Below are 16,837 nucleotides of genomic sequence, written 5' to 3' on the forward strand. Positions count from 1 at the left end.
TCGATGATGCAGGCGCTCAGTGCATAGTGTCACCGTGGGAACCGGAGACTGGGGTGGACAACCGGGAACAGGGAAAGCGAGGGGTAGAGAGAAGGGGAAATAAAGTGGTACAGAGAAGAGAGAGAAAGACAGCTGCGCCGGTTTTTGGGATTCTACATTTCATTTGTACCTCATCCCCGTTGGAGTGTAAATGAAGACACCGTGTCAGGTTAAGACGAGACACTGACGGAGCACTATGGAGAGTAAAGGCAGCCGCTGCAAGATCGTGGTGGTCGGAGACACGCAGTGTGGCAAAACAGCACTGTTACACGTATTTGCGAAGGATTCATATCCAGAGGTAAATTGCTGCGACCTGGATGATTTATAAGTCACAATGGTATTAATTTATATTATTATATTAACAATGGTATAGGCATATATAAGTGATCATACAACTGTCAAGTTAAGAATGGTCTACTTTCACAGATTTTCTATGTGAATGCCGCAAGTTTCGAAGTCGATGTGTGCTGAAGCTTGGAGTGAGAATGACCATAAATAACAACCCTACACTTTTTTTGTTGGTCGGCCGTCTTGCTTCTCAATAACAAGCTTGTCTGAAGTTTGCCGGCGCATATATTCTTCGCTGAATATTTTTACTAGTGCGTGAGTGCGTCTATATTTTACAAGGCTGAATGGGGCATTCTGCGCAGTAGCCTTCTACACACCGCAGACACGCTTTAAGTGAAGACGATATGCACCCTACCTGTTCATGTACATGATTTTTAATCCACCAACCATTTTCATTAAATGGCTCTCATTCATTAATTACTTATTCAAGTTAGTAGATTCTGTCATTCCGGAAACAAATACATTGCCACAATGACTATGAGTATACTTAAATTATTGCAAATTAACCGGGGTACTCTCACTCCGTTTTATCCACCGTTTTATTTAGAACACCAATCCTAAATTTGCTAGTAGGCCTGAAATCTCAAATAATATCTTACCTTGAATCGCCTCCCTCTTCTGCCTCCTAATACGAATCAATTTTGGAAGTAAGACAGGGGAATTACTGATGCAGGTAAAGGTCATGAAAATACCAGCGCAACAAATCATTTCCTTGTTGAAATAAAGTCCGTCTTTACTACTCGTGGCCCAAATAACGTCACTTCGCAATAAATAAATCAACAATGTATTCTTCCAAAACACGAAGGCTACATAAATGTTATTTTAAATAACCTCATGAAGAAACGTTTATTTAGCGATATTTTTCAGCTAAAAGTATTGTATCATGAATTGTACATCAGCCTAACATGTTTGCTACAAGACATTTGTAGGCCATTTATATTTTTCGAATAAGCAGATGGCTCTTTTTTATCTCCTTTCAGAATTATGTTCCCACGGTCTTCGAGAACTACACAGCTAGTTTTGAGATCGATAAACAGCGGATTGAACTGAACATGTGGGACACATCAGGTAAGGAATCCTCTATTTCCTCATTAAGCGGTTCCTGTCAATGGTATACCTGTGAATGCAGTATAATAGACACTGATGTCAAAACATGCGCACACCTAGGAATAATCAAGTAGAACAGATGGTAATGTCCCAGCATGTCTGTGTGAGAAGGTTGATGCGTCGCACAGATCAAAAGCATGAATGTATTTTCAAGTGGATTGTTAGATATAAGGCTAAACTGAGCACTATTTAAAAGAGAGAGGTGCAGCCATGCATTTGTATGGATTATGTATAGTTACAGTTTAAATCTGTATCTTGTGTACAATGGATTTGCATTTGGCTTTTCTTAAGTAACCTTGATGGAATAGACAGCCTTTATGAATATACTTCCTCCTTTAGCCACAGTCGTGTTGGCCTTGCCCACTTCAGAACAGACTTGTAAGTGGGGCTGACGTTTTGCTTCGGGCAGTAGCCTTATGGTTGTTATTTTTGCTGAAAACCTCAGTGCCAGTCATTCCCAACGGCTGCCTTTGTTTGCATTCCTCATTGCGCAGTGTGTGGACGTTCCCAGGCTCTGGAGCTTGGGCAACTGCAAAGGGGCCTGGGCCAGAATGACTAAATCAGTCCTTGCGTATCATGGGGAAGCGACCTCACTTTCTTTACATTATACAGTGGCCTCAGCTTCTGTGCTGAATAACTTCCATCTTGAATGTTACCGTCCCTGTTTTTCCTACTAACTAGATAGAAACTGTTTGAATAACCAGACACTAGACTTGTTTGGAAGGTGTAAGGCAGGGAGCAATTAGTTGACCCATTGCTGCTCTATCAGGGGATGGCATGCTTGATTGTACTAAGGACAGATAGGGGTTGAGAAGAAAGATAATACAGGGCAGGTCCTTTTAGTGCATGGTACCTTCCCCTAGATTGTATCTTCAGTTTCTATCTTAGGCTGCGTCCTCTTTGAGATGGCACTATTGATAGTCTATAATAACGGAAAGTTTGGAAGTTGACGTCCTTGTCATTTTAGAGCGCAAACATTTATTTTGGCCTTATTGGAGTGGAGGGTAATAGAGCGAGTCCTCATAAAATGGGTTTTGTCGATAAAAAACATCCAATTGTAGAACTTGCATTTTTCTCACTGTGCTGTCTTTTAGGGTTCTAGTGGCCTTTAAATGTGACAAATTGCTTGGTGACCCTGAAAGCAAACCTCCCAGTTTCGTGTCATTAATTTCCTGGCTACTGAAAGTGAGCACTGTAAAATTCAGAACTTGGATTGCTTTGAATACTTTGGGGGGACAGATAGCCTGACAGTGCTGCTCATTTGCTCATTACTAACAAACCCCAATAACAAGCCAGTGATTAGCTTTTGTTTAGCAAGATTACTTCCTCCCCCACACTTCAAAATGATGTCATTCTATCAGCCTAGGGCTCAAAACTGACTATGTGTTTTTTCACAAAAATATAGTTTTTTGGGTAATCTGCTCTAAGCCTTTTAAAGGAGCCCACACACATTCACAGATGTCAAACATATGCACATACACAGGTATCCAGACGCACATAGCCCACACAGTTAAACTTGCGAAACACACAAATAAGACCTGCACTTTCTTTTTGCTCTTCCCTTCTGCATCCTTCTTAGTCTCTCCCCCTTTCCCTCTTTCTCATTCTCTCCCTCTCTCCATCTTTCTCACTCTCTCCCTCTTTCTCATTCTCTCCCTCTTTCCCTCTCTCCCTCTTTCCCAGTCTCTTGTGAGCACTGGCAGCAGTTTAGCCAGAGGCCATGCGATTTCCCCACTCCCCTCTCCAGCTGCCACGGCAGTAGCCCGACAGTGCTAATTGCTTTGGAAACATTTGAATTCGCAGCTTCCTCCACCGCCCAAACCCACAGCTCCAGGGTCTACGGACCCGGTGATCGTCGGTTATAAAGCTGAGCTAACTGACACCGCGCTCAACCATCCTAAAAGCCGCTCTGAGCGGCGACACATCGCACTTTGCGTCTCAATCTTCCTCTCCACTCCGCAGCCCTTCGAGGACAGACAGTCCAGTGTGCTAATTGCATGTAAACACTTTGCTGTAGAATATTACCATGGGCATGAGTTCACCCTGAACATATAATGAGCTAATTAACGAAGACCAACAAACAAAGGCCAATTAAGCTACACTGTTAGTAAACTTTAACTCGTCTGCCTCATTGTCCTTTGAGGTTCATTTGATTTACAGACAAAGGGAAGCAGTAGCCCGGGAGTGCCAGTTCACACCTGTGCCTGCCATTTGGTCCCCAAGACGATTAGCATTGAAAAGGTTACAGGGCCCATTGTTTAGCATGGTGACAAGAGGTTCATTCCATTAATCACTTTTATTGATTGAGGGGTGGATGGCAACAGGGAAGCGTGTGAGTGTGCATGTGTGTGTGTGTGTGCACGTGTGTGTATGCATATGCATCTGTTGAGAATGTGATGAAGAAATGAAAATGATAAGAATGACAAGGAGAGAAAAACACTGTGGGTTTTTCCCAAGATAGCTTGTGGCAGTTTCCGTTCTGTCCCTTCAAGCAGGGATTGGACATATTAACACTGACATTGACATTCATTGCTCGCGTGGGCCAATCAGAAAGAGCAGTTGGTGCTTTTGGGGGCACAGTTATAGCCAGTCAGTCTGTGTATATGTCTAACAGACACAGTGATGCTCAAAGTAAATCAGCTCCTTCTGCTGTTCCCATGAGAGCTGTTTTGCCGTGGGAAAAAGGCTTGTCAAAGCACAGAACCTTTTCCTTCTCATGCGCTGCCTTAGCGAGATGTCCACTCCGACAGTCCAAATATTGCATTTTCTCAATTCATTTTCAAATATCTTAAAATAGTCTTTGCCTCTGCATTGTTTGCTTTCACCTCCAGTTGAGCTACCTACAAGAAAATTAAAGAAGAAATATTGTTCTTCCAAATTTGCTGTAAGCTTTTACCTAATATGCATACGTGTTAAATTGGATTATAAAAATTCTGACAAGTTGCGACAAACACAAGGCTGCGTCTTCAGCATGGTTTGCATACCTATCATATGTTCCTAGTGTCGGGTTGTTTTGTCAAGCAAGCCCTTATCTCATTAAGACCATTGTTTACCACCGCAGACATTTGGGTTATACATTCGATGCTTTTTTCAATGGAAAAGCGAACATGTTCCATATCCGGCGTCTGTCACTTCAGCTGTTTAGCTTCAGTTATAATAGGACTGTTGCAGTAAACAGCTCAAAGATGAAATGCAAACAGAGAACCTCCTAGTGTGGGCCTTTCAGGATGTCAGGTAGATGAAAGTGGATCTCACACTGTGCCGGCAGCCAGATTCCCGGCGCTGATTTGGGGGAACAGGCTCTTAATAAGTACTTACCGCGCGCTGATTGTCTGTTTGTTCGTCCCAACGTTTTCATCAATGCATTTTCATGCTTTTGTGTCATCGCTCCTCTGTGAATAGCTGCGCCGTGTGAGATAAACACATCTTTTCAGAGTAATTTGCGCTCAGAAAGTTCACTCTGGAGATGTTCTGTGAAGGAACATTGTGATGACCAATAATACAAGGACAAAGCCGTCAGCGCAGGCACCTGCGGCTCGCATTCCCCTTGAGGTGCCGTGCCCGTTGAAGCATTAAGAATTTGAAAATCCTGTGCTCTCGCTGGTGTCTCTGCCATGCGACTGCCAATTACGGCTCACATTTTGTCCTCGGGTATCAGGCCTGGGGGTGTTTACAGTTGTCACTGTGAAACCAGTCACCTTTGAAGTGCGCTATTAGAACTGATACCATCTCCAAGTCAATTGGTCAGTGAATCAGTTGACAGCGTTTGTGAATACGGTCAGCCTGGTGGTTTTGGAGTCATTCTGGATTTGTGTTAATAATAATAATAATAATTTGTTACTTAGTTGACGCTTTTATGCAAAGAGACTTACAGTTGATTAGACTAAGCAGGGGACACTCCCCTCTGGAGCACTGTGGGGTTAAGGGACTTGCTCAAGGGCCCAACTGCTTGCGGATCTTATCGTGGCTACAGCGGGGCTTGAACCACCAACCTTCCAGGTCTCAGTCATGTACCTTAGCCACTAGGCTACAGGCTGCCCTGTATGTCTGTGTCTGTATGTTGTTTTCTTTACTGTATTTATTTCCTCACCTCTGAACTGAGGAATGTTTCGAGGGTTGCCCTTATCTCTGGTGCATTAGCGGTGGTATGCTACACAGAAGCACAAGCTCCTGTTTCTGTGCTGCGAGGCTCAGTGGGAGAGTGACCCTGCTCGCTTCCGTCTCCCTCGATAGCGGATGAGGGATGGCTGCGTTGGCAGATAGTGGAGCTCCTGGCTCAGGGGACATGGTAGCGTGGCCCAGTGGGGAAACTGCAGAGTGACCTACAGGGCTGGGGCCGGTTATGGCTAGGCTCTGGGAAACCACTTTAACCCAGGGCTGTGGGGCATTCTGGGGCTCTTCCAATCCCACGCTTTAATGACCTCCCTGACTCCATGCAGAGATGTAAGGATACTCCCGTTAACAGAGGGACTGTGAGGTGGAAGGCTTGAGCTGGAGAGTCTCGTGTGTCTGTTCCTATTCCTGTTTGATTGTGTCTGTTCCTATTCCTGTTTGATTTGTGACTGTTCCTGTTCCTCTGTTTGATTTGTGTCTGTTCCTGTTCTTCTGTTTGATTTGTGTCTGTTCTTATTCCTCTGTTTGATTTGTGTCTGTTCTTATTCCTGTTTAATTTGAGTCTGTTCCTATTTCTCTGATTTGCATCTGTTCTTATTCCTCTGATTTGTGTCTGTTTTTATTCCTCTGATTTGTGTCTGTTCCTATTCCTGTTTGATTTGCGTCTGTTCTTATTCCTCTGTTTGATTTGTGTCTGTTCCTATTCCTGTTTGATTTGTGTCTGTTCCTATGCCTTGGGTTAATTCAGAGTCGATTTGTCGTTTCTGGAAAAGTCATGACCTGCGAGATCTCTCAAGTACATACAGTGCAGTCCATAAGTATTTGGACAGTGACACAATTTTTGTAGTTTTGTACTCCACCACACGTTTAAACAAATTTTAAACAGAACAATGAATATGAGGTTAAAGTGGGGACCAAAAAGTATTTGAACAATTGGCTGCTCAGCTGTTTCTTGGCCGTATAGTTATGTTATGTCTCTGTTGTGCTAAAGATAGGTTATCATTAAAATACACCATGACCCCTGGCCCTCTCCTTTCCCTCCCCCCCAGAGCGCTCTCTCTTTCATCCATCCACTGAATGTGCCCTCGGCCGCCGCTCCCGGCATGGCGTATCCGTAATAGCGGAGGGCGCTGGCTCCTCACTCCAGATGTCTCATTAGTCAAACCGATGGCTGACGGTCGGGAGTTGGGGACCCGGTGCCGCAGACAGCGGGAAGGTTACGGGGGTCTGTGCCGACAGGAAGACACACTATAATTAACAGCCAGGTCCCTCCTCGTCGTTCAGCCACCAGCGGGTTAACAACCGAGGCCCCCCACCCACTCCCCTCCGCAAGGTCATGAATTGCACACACCTCTTCTGATTCCTCTAATGAGCGTGACATCAGATTACCAGAACACCAGCGCCGTCTCTTCTGCTCTGCCCTTCCCGTAGAAGCGCCTGTATTCCAGTCATATGAACGCTTTTGGATGTCTGTAGATTTCTCTCGCTGATTTCTCATCATACCCTTGTCACCGGACCGTATTTCCTTTCCCCTGATAGTCATGTGAGACTCAGCGTGCGTCATCAGTTCATGTTCTGAATAGTATGTATCCGTTCATTACACTCAGATGGATGGCAGTGAGGGGAAACGGATGTCTCCTTATCTATACAGACAGACTGACAGACTAACTAAGGTTCAGGCCAAAATATTTCACTATTGCCACTTTTGTAAAAGTTTGTATCACTATTTTACATAGGAAATATGTTCTAGAAAAAATATGTTAACTTAATATATTTAATCCTATATGCTAATAATATACTTCATATATAATACATATTGTTTTATATTTTTAAACAAAGTTACTATCTTATAGGTGGGAGAATAAACAAAAAACTTCACCAGTGCCTTGACACAGATACGGCAGACGCCTAATCTTCTGGTTACATTCATGTTCACGATGCCCCATATAGCCAGTTCTCTTTCTACATACAGATAGAGCTGTTTATGGAAATGACAGCCACTTCCATTTACTATTTAGGTTTAATGGGCTTTGTGACGCTTGGCCTGCACCCCAATCTCTACAGTGCCATTAACCAATCCGACTGATTGCAAACCAGACGTTAGGGGTATTGACCCTAATATACCTCAGTTTATAATATACAGAGTTTATTCACTCTATCACTCATCACCCAGTAATTACTCCAAGTCATAATTTATATATATGACAGTGTGCTATATTGCTTTATTCAAGGTCTCTTTTTGTTACAAATATCTTCCCATACAATCTGCAATCTTCCTCAGTACATCTGGTGAGATTAAACATATCCGGATTTTATATTGGGTGGTTTATTTAGAATGTTGCTCGACTGGGACAAATATTAACAACAGACTAGCATCCCATCAGAGGCTGCTCTGTGATGAAGGTTCCTTTAATCCCAGGCCAAGGAGTCAGTCTTTAGTTTGGGCATTTAGAACAGTGGCTTTGTTTAGGAGAATACTCGCACAGGCCTATTAGGGAGTCGGGGGAGATCCAATGCGGTGGCATTGTTCTCTGTGCCTGAGACACGCTTGGTTTCTGGGAGCACACAGACCTGAATTGAACAGAGAGACAGTCCTCCTCGCCTTGTAAATACATTACCTTCCATGGGAATCCCAACAGCCCCGACCCACTGACCCCTCCATTGGTGTCTCAGCTGACCAGAAAAGGGGGGAAAGGAGGGAGAGAGCGGAGGGAGGAGAGGGGGAGGAGTGTGAGGGGACACACAAAGAGCCCGGGGAACCCAGCAGCTGGGACTGTTTTCTCAGCTGGGGGGGGGGGGGGGGTGGCTGAGAAATTACTGGGATTGATTAGATGGTGGAGGAGGTGGTTTGAGCCTGGAAATAATATTTCAAAGCAGCAATAAGCATCCCTCCCACTATTCCTGAATCTTCTCCCCCCCCTTCATGGAAATGATACATCAGGGCTGGTACACGTGCAAGTGGGCTTAGTGTCACTCAGAAAAAGAAACCGTAGAACCTCTGTAGTCAGCTCACTGGATAATTGATATGGAGTCTTGTGACCAAACTATGGGGAGATCTATTGAGTTAAACCTGGCTGTCAATCCGAGTGAGAATCCACAGCGTGTACGTTTCCACAGAGGAGAGCTTCATGGTTAAATGTAATGGAGTCTTGACCTAGAAAGCAGATTGAAGACTGCCCTACATATGCTGGACTATATAAATCTAGACTTTGGAGTGGCTTGCTAATGTTTCATTGTGAATAAAGCTCACGTTTCTATCTGATCATGATGATCTTATAAAATGAAAACCTGGCATAAGCCATTGAGCCGGATGCAGGGAAACATTTGCAGTAAGCTTTCAAAAGGGTGTATCCCCGTGACAGCTAATCAGGTAGATTATATTGACTACAGGAAGCTTTTAGGTCTATATATGGAGTCACTCACTCGGGTTGTGAAATGATGTAATCCTCACCTTTTGATAAACACATTTCTCTGTGAAGTCTTGTTGCTGTTCCCACGCCACACCTCTGGCTTCCAAATACGGGCGATACATAATCGGCCCAAAACAAAGAGCGTAACAGTTTAACTTGGCCCGGGCCTGCAGAACCAGCTCTCAGACTGGGGCATCAGTCATCGCAAACCAGGAACTCTGGGTGGTGCTTCTGCCCCCGGGCCAAACTTCCTGCATGAAACGGCTTGGCAGCCGGTCCGATCTCAGCGCTCACGCTCCTGCGATTTGAGCCCGCGTGCAGACGGAGCGGCCCTGGCGATACCCAGCCCGGCTACCGGGGTGCAATCAAAGCGTCCTCCAGGGCCGCCTCTCATCTCCGTCCCAGCCTTGCTCTCCACATCACTTATTCATGAGGCCGTCCATGAACCGCATGGCGTATTACTTCTTCTTGCTTTAAAAGCAGCGCCGAGATGCTCTCGGTAAGTGGCTCCTGGATCCATTTCTGGTTCTCCTCTTCGGGGCGGCTGATGTGCTGAGGGGGACGGGAGGGTGTGGTAGTGCTGTGTGCGGGGGGGGTGGGATGGGGGCACGTTTGGCTGGAGTCCAGAGATAAAAGCATTTTAAAGTGCACCCTCTGGAGGGTAAGTGGAGGAGACCGGCAGATGCCTGTCCTCTCCCTTCACGTTGCGCCACCCTTGGAGCCAAGCTCACCCCGAGACAAGAGGCGCGGCCAAAATCAATGCTCCCCCTCCACCCCGTGTCTCACAAACGGCCCTTGTTTCGGACCGAGGTCTCGAGCCGAAACCCAACCCCGGGAGCCGGAGGAGAGGGACACTGAGTACCAGGGGAAGGCTTGCGTCCTGATGTCTAGGCCCCGGTCCTGTCACAATCTACCGGGCCAGATGCTCCCCCTCATTCATTATGCAGGACCCGCCTGCCAAATGGTGACCTCACCGTCTCCTCCCCATAGTTCCCTTCTCTGTGGGGAAGAAGGACTGTTGGTACCGCAAGCGCCTTTCACAAAGAACCTACTGGTGTTCCCTGATTTTTTCCATTTCTAAACGATTTGCTTTCCTTCAAAAACCCAACATAACAAATGCTGGTCATTATACGCTTATGGAAATGGAATATACTTCAAATATATTTCAATGAAATATATTTATGTGAGCACATATGCAAGGTAGTTACAAATGTATAGTAAATATTTGTACTGTCCAAAAGGATCAATTATACTGTATCAGTGAAATATTTGGCTACAGTTAATTTAGCACTGCTGTTATGAAAAAATCTTTTTGAACGCGTTCAAAAGCCACATGTGAACATCCAACATGTGAAGAGTACACATGTGGGCTATAAAAATGATCACACTTTAGCGGATAAAGGTAACCTAGGCTATTTCAAGTCACCTGTTTTGTTTCCAAATTTCACATGAAAATTGTAGTTCACATTTGAGAAAGTTACTGAAATGTGAAAATGTGGAATTTGCATTTCTTCGTGTGACCTATTTTCTTTTCACATGTGGAAAATTTCACCATTATGTTTGGCATCAGTAAGATTATAACATAAAATGTTTCTTTGGTTAGTCAAGGGAGCGGGAATGTAATTTATGAATGGTGATGTCATAGTACACCTACAGGACAGTCTATGGCAGTTGATATATTTAGTTTATTAATGCTAATGTTATTCATATGAAAGTGTTATGAACCACATCCACATGTGAAGGCTTTATATTGTTATTATGCATACTCTCTTATAGAAAGTAGCCTATGGTCCATAAAGCTCATTCAGAAGCAGAGGACTTTCAAAGCTTCTGTAAAACACAAAGCTTTGTTCTGTTGATTCCCATTTATCTGAGTGAACTGATGCGCTGTAGAAAATGACACAAAGCGGATTTTTGCCAAGGAGCTCTTTCAGCGGTCTGTCAGGGATCCCCCTTAGTGCTCGGCAAAGATGTGATAGATATGAAATTGGGGGGATTAGTTTATAAATAGCTTGTGCTCACCTTATCTGTCGCTATCTGTCTAAAACGCGTCAATAACAAATAAACGGTAGCTTGTAACCATGGCGACTCTAACGACTCAAAGGGCAGATGAGGAGAACCTCGCCCCTTGATATTTTCAGTAGGCAAAGGACAGAATCCTGAGAAATTTGAGCTGATGTGTCTGCTGGTATATATCAATTTGTTATAGTGTATGGAAGTGTAGGGAAGATGGCAGAACAGGGTTTCGAGACCTGCTAAAATCAACATGTACACTTAGAGTTGGTAAGAGTAAAAACAAATTGTTTTCTGAAGTGCTTTCCCTCTGCTGTTTCTTCCAAATATATTTCTGTGCTTGATTGATCTTGCCTGGTGGAATTGAGCCAACTAAGAGGACCAGAAAGTGGGGGTTGCATTTTCTGAGAGTATTTCATAGGTTCTAATACACCAGACAGGCTCAGTAAAGCATAGAGATGTATTTGAATCCAAAGCAATGACGTATTTGACCCAGGTCTGCAGAGAGCCTGGGATTAAGAGCTGCAAACCTAAGATCAAATCACAGTAAAATGTTCAGTGTTAACTCAACTTTTACAGAGTATACGGTCCCTATTGGACTCATGTCCTCTGTCAGAGTTGAATTAACACTGGACATTTTGTTGTGTCGATTCAGCTGGAGAAGGGGACATAACGGCCTCTCGTATTAAAAAGACAGACAGGCGACTCTGACAGAACACAGTGCATCCGCACAACAGGAAAAACCAGCTGCAAAGGGAACCTGCAGGTGCCAGTCTGGCCGTCCTGTCATTAATCACGGCGGTTCCTGACGTCTCGAGTGAGCGTCCCAGACCCGCGCCTTGGCAGGGAGCTACTGCCTCGCATAGAACTTTCCGGAAAAGAAGTTGCGCCTGCAATGCAGCACCGCCGGGGCAGCTTCGCCTCAGAGGGGAGAAGTGCTGATAATGGGGAGCTCTGCCCCTCTCCCCGTACCACCACATATCCTTACTTCAGCACCCCTTCGCTGCATCCAGCCCACGGCGTGCCCCGAATATCAATCATATGCCAGAGAGGGCTGTCACAGGCCTTTATACGATTATTACAATGCCAAAAACAGAATTCCCTCATTGTTTTATTTCCAGCATAAGAAATGGAGAAACATATAAAAAGAGGGTAAAACGATTTCATGCATGCCACTTTATGGGTAAAAAGGAAAGAGGATTTGAATGCAGTTTGAGAAAGCTTTGACTGTTAAAGGGAGAATCCATTACAGTATGTTAATCACATCTCGTTGATCTGAGAATTAGACCACAGCCTCTGAAGCCAGGCCCTTTGTCTCTCACCTTCTGCGTTCCTATCTCCTTCCGCATTTCTTACAAATTCCTCGAGTGAAAGGGAACAGACTTACAACCTGGGTTTTTGAAGGCAAATTCTAATCCGATCAAACGTTGATCGCGTTCCTGGGGAAAGGGAAATCCCAGATTAATGGAATCGTTCTTTTCCTGCTCAGAAGCATAACAGAAATTTATCACAGGGATTATGTGTGGAGTGGCGGGTTCCCTGTAAGAATTAAGGTTCGACATATTTTCTCAAGATATTTTCCGTGGCTGACATTTTGCCTGCCCGTTTATGAGCTCTGCGTCTTCTCTTACTGTCTGAGACCAGATTGTCTGTGCTAGACAGCGTCTACATAATGAGTATCCCGTAATGCATGATTGATTCAATCACAGACGGGGAGCTCAAAATGGCTGCCGACCCCTGATTAATTAGTTCACCAAAGTATTAACAGTCCAGCTGTACACCTGAATATCCAACGCAGTGACTGTGACTGAGTTGTCTGCCGGGATATTATTGTAATCCTCATCAATTGCGCCAACATCAAAATTCAGCACAAGCTGTTTGTTTACTAAGACGTTTTATAAGGTATTGCAAGGGTGTACTCCAGCCCTGTAGCAAGGCGTGAGAACGGCTACAGTCCAGTGGTGCTTTCACAGTCATCTCCGGGGGGGACGCGAGTTCAGAAGAAGGTCACGAGGCCGCCATTAGCCCCCGGAAACACAGGTGTTCAGCAATCTCCAGGTTCGCGTCCCTCACCTGTAGGGCAGAGAACTGGAGCGCTAACATGTCACGTGATTTGTCCTGCCGGAAGAACACAGGAATATCTTGTTCTGCTACTTTTAGTCATTGTTGTTATAACACATTTGCATTTAGGTACATTCAATTGTTCCTGGCAAACAAGTGGAACTTGGTACATTGTTTGGTAACTCTTACAAGTTTACACTGATTACATGTAAAACACGTTTCTGCAGTCTTTATTTGGTATTAAATCTGTGGTTCAGATTCAGTTTGGCCAGTAATGAGTTTTGATATAAAAAAATGTGTTGTCCGGATGCACTGGAAAGAAAGTTTGATCAGAATCTCAATTCCCTCTTTCACAAGGTCGGTGTAGAATATAAAACTCAGAGGCTCCTTTTTTTCAAAGTATAGCTTTTGTAAACTTTCATATCAGACTTTAACAGAGCTCCAGAAACCATCAAACTACAGGAAGTCGGTAATCAATTGTAGACTGATAGGAAAGAGAACGAGGGGAGAGGGCGAGTGAGATATGGGGAGAGAGGGTAAAGAGAGGGAGAGAGCGAGGATGAGAGAGAGAGACGTCAAAAAAACAGATCGAACATCGGTGTCAGATACTCAGGTGGAATGACAGCGCAGAAGAGTCAGACGCAGACCTCACGTCCCCGGTGGGGCGAAGCCACAATTCCGTGGCTCATCCACAGCCACAACGCGGTCAGGCGGCCGCGGCTCGCATTGAATCCCGATGTGAAATGGGGGAGGTGTCGACTGCCCTCGAATGCGCCCCGTGAGCTGACTGGACAGGCCGCGCCTCGAGTGTCTCCATCACTCAAGATTGTAAAAAAGAGAGAGAGACCGGGATCAATAAACGCCTAACTGTCGCTCCTAATGGGGGTTAATGGGCTCTTCTTCAGCAGGGCCGCTTGGCCATCTGCTATTGATAACCCAGCAGGAGTAGAGCGACGTGTATTAGCTTATTATCGATAGGGCTGTTTGGGTCACGAGGCCCAGGGCCTTCTGAGTGGTACCAAGCGTGGCGTCAGCCTGTCATTTCAACAGAAACAGTGCCTATTTTCTCGGAAGTCACTTTCTCTTTTAAAGTGTATCAAGTTTTTTCTGTGTGCTGAGTTCTAGTGAAGCCTCAGATGGAATGAGTTATATATATAAAACCAACACAAGGTTTTTTGGCAACAAAGAGAGAATGGAGCTTGGAAAGTTTAAACAGGCGCTTTCAGCGCCAGGCCGATATTTCTCATTATAAACACTTGAAAGGGAGTTCTTTCCAGCATCTTTTGTGTTCGCCCGGCTGACATTTCCTCAAGGTTGGTGGGGTTAACGAAGTTGAGATCCAGGGAACAAACCCAAACAACAAGGCGCACCAGCGGTTCTGGAGGGAACGCGACAGTTCAGCCTCCTGTCAGAGACAATGGGAAGTGCTGATTAAGGGGAGCTCTGCCCCTCTCCCGGCACATACACCGACTTAAGCACCCCTTTGCTATTTTCTCATATTTGGGAAACATTACCATGCTGCAAGTCACTTTCCTTTGAAGGAATATCGAGTTTTTTCCTGTTTGTTGAATTCTATTGAAGTGTCAGATGGAACGGGTTATATAAAACCCAAGCTGCAAACGAAGAAAAGAGCTGCAAGCCACGCCACTGATTCAGGAGAGAGTGGGACAGTTTAGCCTGGCTTCCAGTGAAAGCCTTGGGCACTTGAAGTAAGAAAGCACCCCCCTCCACCATCCATTCCCTCTCACCTCCTCTTGGTCACCTCATCCCTCATTCCCATTGTACGGCCAAGGCTTTTTCCCCACCGCGCTTCCTAGCTTCCTTATTCCCTCTCCCCCATCACTTTACCCCCATTCAGGACCGCACAAAGAAAAGCCCCTCTGCGTCGTCCAGGTTGCTACGATACGGTCGACGCGGCTCGAAGTTTCTGCTCCTCTTCGGGGGGCGGGAAACAGCGGAGCGTGAAATAAAACAAGCCCTGAAAAAAAGGGAAAACATAAATATACATTCGGCTGGGGACGGGGCGAACGAGGCGCATGCTTGATTTAATTGGGCTGTGTGTTTATGCTGATTCCCTGCCATCTTTACACATTAGCCAGCCCCCATTCAGGGGCGTCAGCCGAGACCGTTTTCTGTTCTTCTGTTTCATTAAGACACTTTGACTGGTAAAAAGTGAATAGGCAGCTTTTCTCTGTTTCTGGATGAAACCCAAACGGAACAGAGTTCTGCCGTACAAGTCCCCGAATCACTACTGTAACTACTGAAATTAATCAAGCCATTTTTCTCAAAGCACTGCAAATCTGACCCTTTGTTCTGGGTTCATTTAAAAATTGTTACTAATTCTAATTGGATAAGCAGATTATTCCTTCCCTGGGGGCCAAACAAAACAATTTTAAATTGCCCACAACCCCCTTCTGCCTTCACACATTTTTAAACCTAAGTATCCTAAAGACGTCTTAGCTTCCATCTGGCGTAAGTTTATCGCATCATGCTTTTTCATAGCATGGTGTGCGAATAGCTTGCTGCTGATAAGAGTCTGAATTAAGTGCTAAGACTCCAGTTCCTCACACTAAAATGCATATTCTGTTCTTACAAAGTTAATGCAGACAGACCACAGTCAGACTGAGTGGTAGAGTGACAATCTACTGAAATGATGCATTTCTCACCATCAACATTGCACCCAGCGCTTGACCACAAACCATTACTTTGCCACTCAAAATTCTGTCTGCACTATAATAAAGCCATAAATTCACCATTATGGGCTTGATAGCTTTTTCATGCAGTTATTCCAGTAACCTTGAAGCGCGGGAAGTACTGTTGTGCCTTCAATTTAAATTCATCACCTTGAAAAGTTTTGGATGGGTATTTCTCTCAGGGTAGGTGGTGGGGAACATATTTTTTGGTGAAATGGAAATGCCACCCGCAGATCAGAAGCACAGATAGAAAGGAATGGTCTTCTGAGGAAGAGATTATTTGAATCGACAATGACCTAGCTGTCAATCCAAACACCTCTGTTCGAGGGCCGATTAAGGAAGCTGAAATACTTTAGGGCAGAAAGTAGCTTGTGGTATAAATATTTTATACGTTCTGATTACATAATTGGTGTCACTCACAAAATTCAAGGTTTCCCTCAGAATTTAATTGACACATGTCCATAAAATCTTAAGGATAATTGAAGCCCTTGGGAATGAGTTTTCTAGCCTTGGATCTATGAAGACTAATAAAACACAAGGCATAAACACCACTTCAGAAAACTCCCTGCATTGCTCATGGTCCAAAGATTGCACAAGGCCGGCACCTTTTGATGATTTTAATATTATCTAGTTTGAAAATATTCCCAATGTAACCATATTTTAAATACACTTGTATTCACTTTTGAATTGTTATATTTGTGATTTTTTTCTTTATGATTTTCAGTGATTTATGATTCAGTGATTTTCTCACTCTATCAAGTCATCTATTTCTTTCAGTAAGTTTTTTCACCCTTCTCACATTGGGGCCATACCCTTTGAATACAGCGATTTGTCTCTGTTTAGGTGGGATCCTGTCCTGACTGGTCTGCTCAACTTAGACACCCAATGGTAGTCCTACAAAACTGTTGTAGGACAGAGCTACATTATCTCTCCCAGTTTCCTTCTAGAATTCAACTGACCTTTGTTTGAACAGAGCTAATGATAAGAGACTGCAATATACAGTGCTGTGAAAAAGTATGTGCCCCTTTCCTGATTTTCTCTATTATTTTCTCT

At 44.5% G+C, this 16,837-nt stretch overlaps 1 protein-coding gene across 1 annotated transcript in view; it reads left to right on the plus strand.

Moving 5' to 3' along the window:
* Positions 1-16,837, plus strand: part of LOC133122322 (rho-related GTP-binding protein RhoN-like) — a 34,386-nt gene continuing 17,549 nt past the window's right edge. Inside the window, exons 1-2 of the mRNA XM_061232252.1 lie at positions 1-337; positions 1,368-1,455. Coding sequence (XP_061088236.1) covers positions 236-337; positions 1,368-1,455 — 190 coding nt within the window. The 5' untranslated portion in view covers positions 1-235. The remainder of the gene's footprint in view (positions 338-1,367; positions 1,456-16,837) is intronic.

The sequence above is a fragment of the Conger conger genome, chromosome 2 (genome assembly GCF_963514075.1).
Source record: "Conger conger chromosome 2, fConCon1.1, whole genome shotgun sequence".
In the NCBI taxonomy this organism is placed as follows: domain Eukaryota; kingdom Metazoa; phylum Chordata; class Actinopteri; order Anguilliformes; family Congridae; genus Conger; species Conger conger.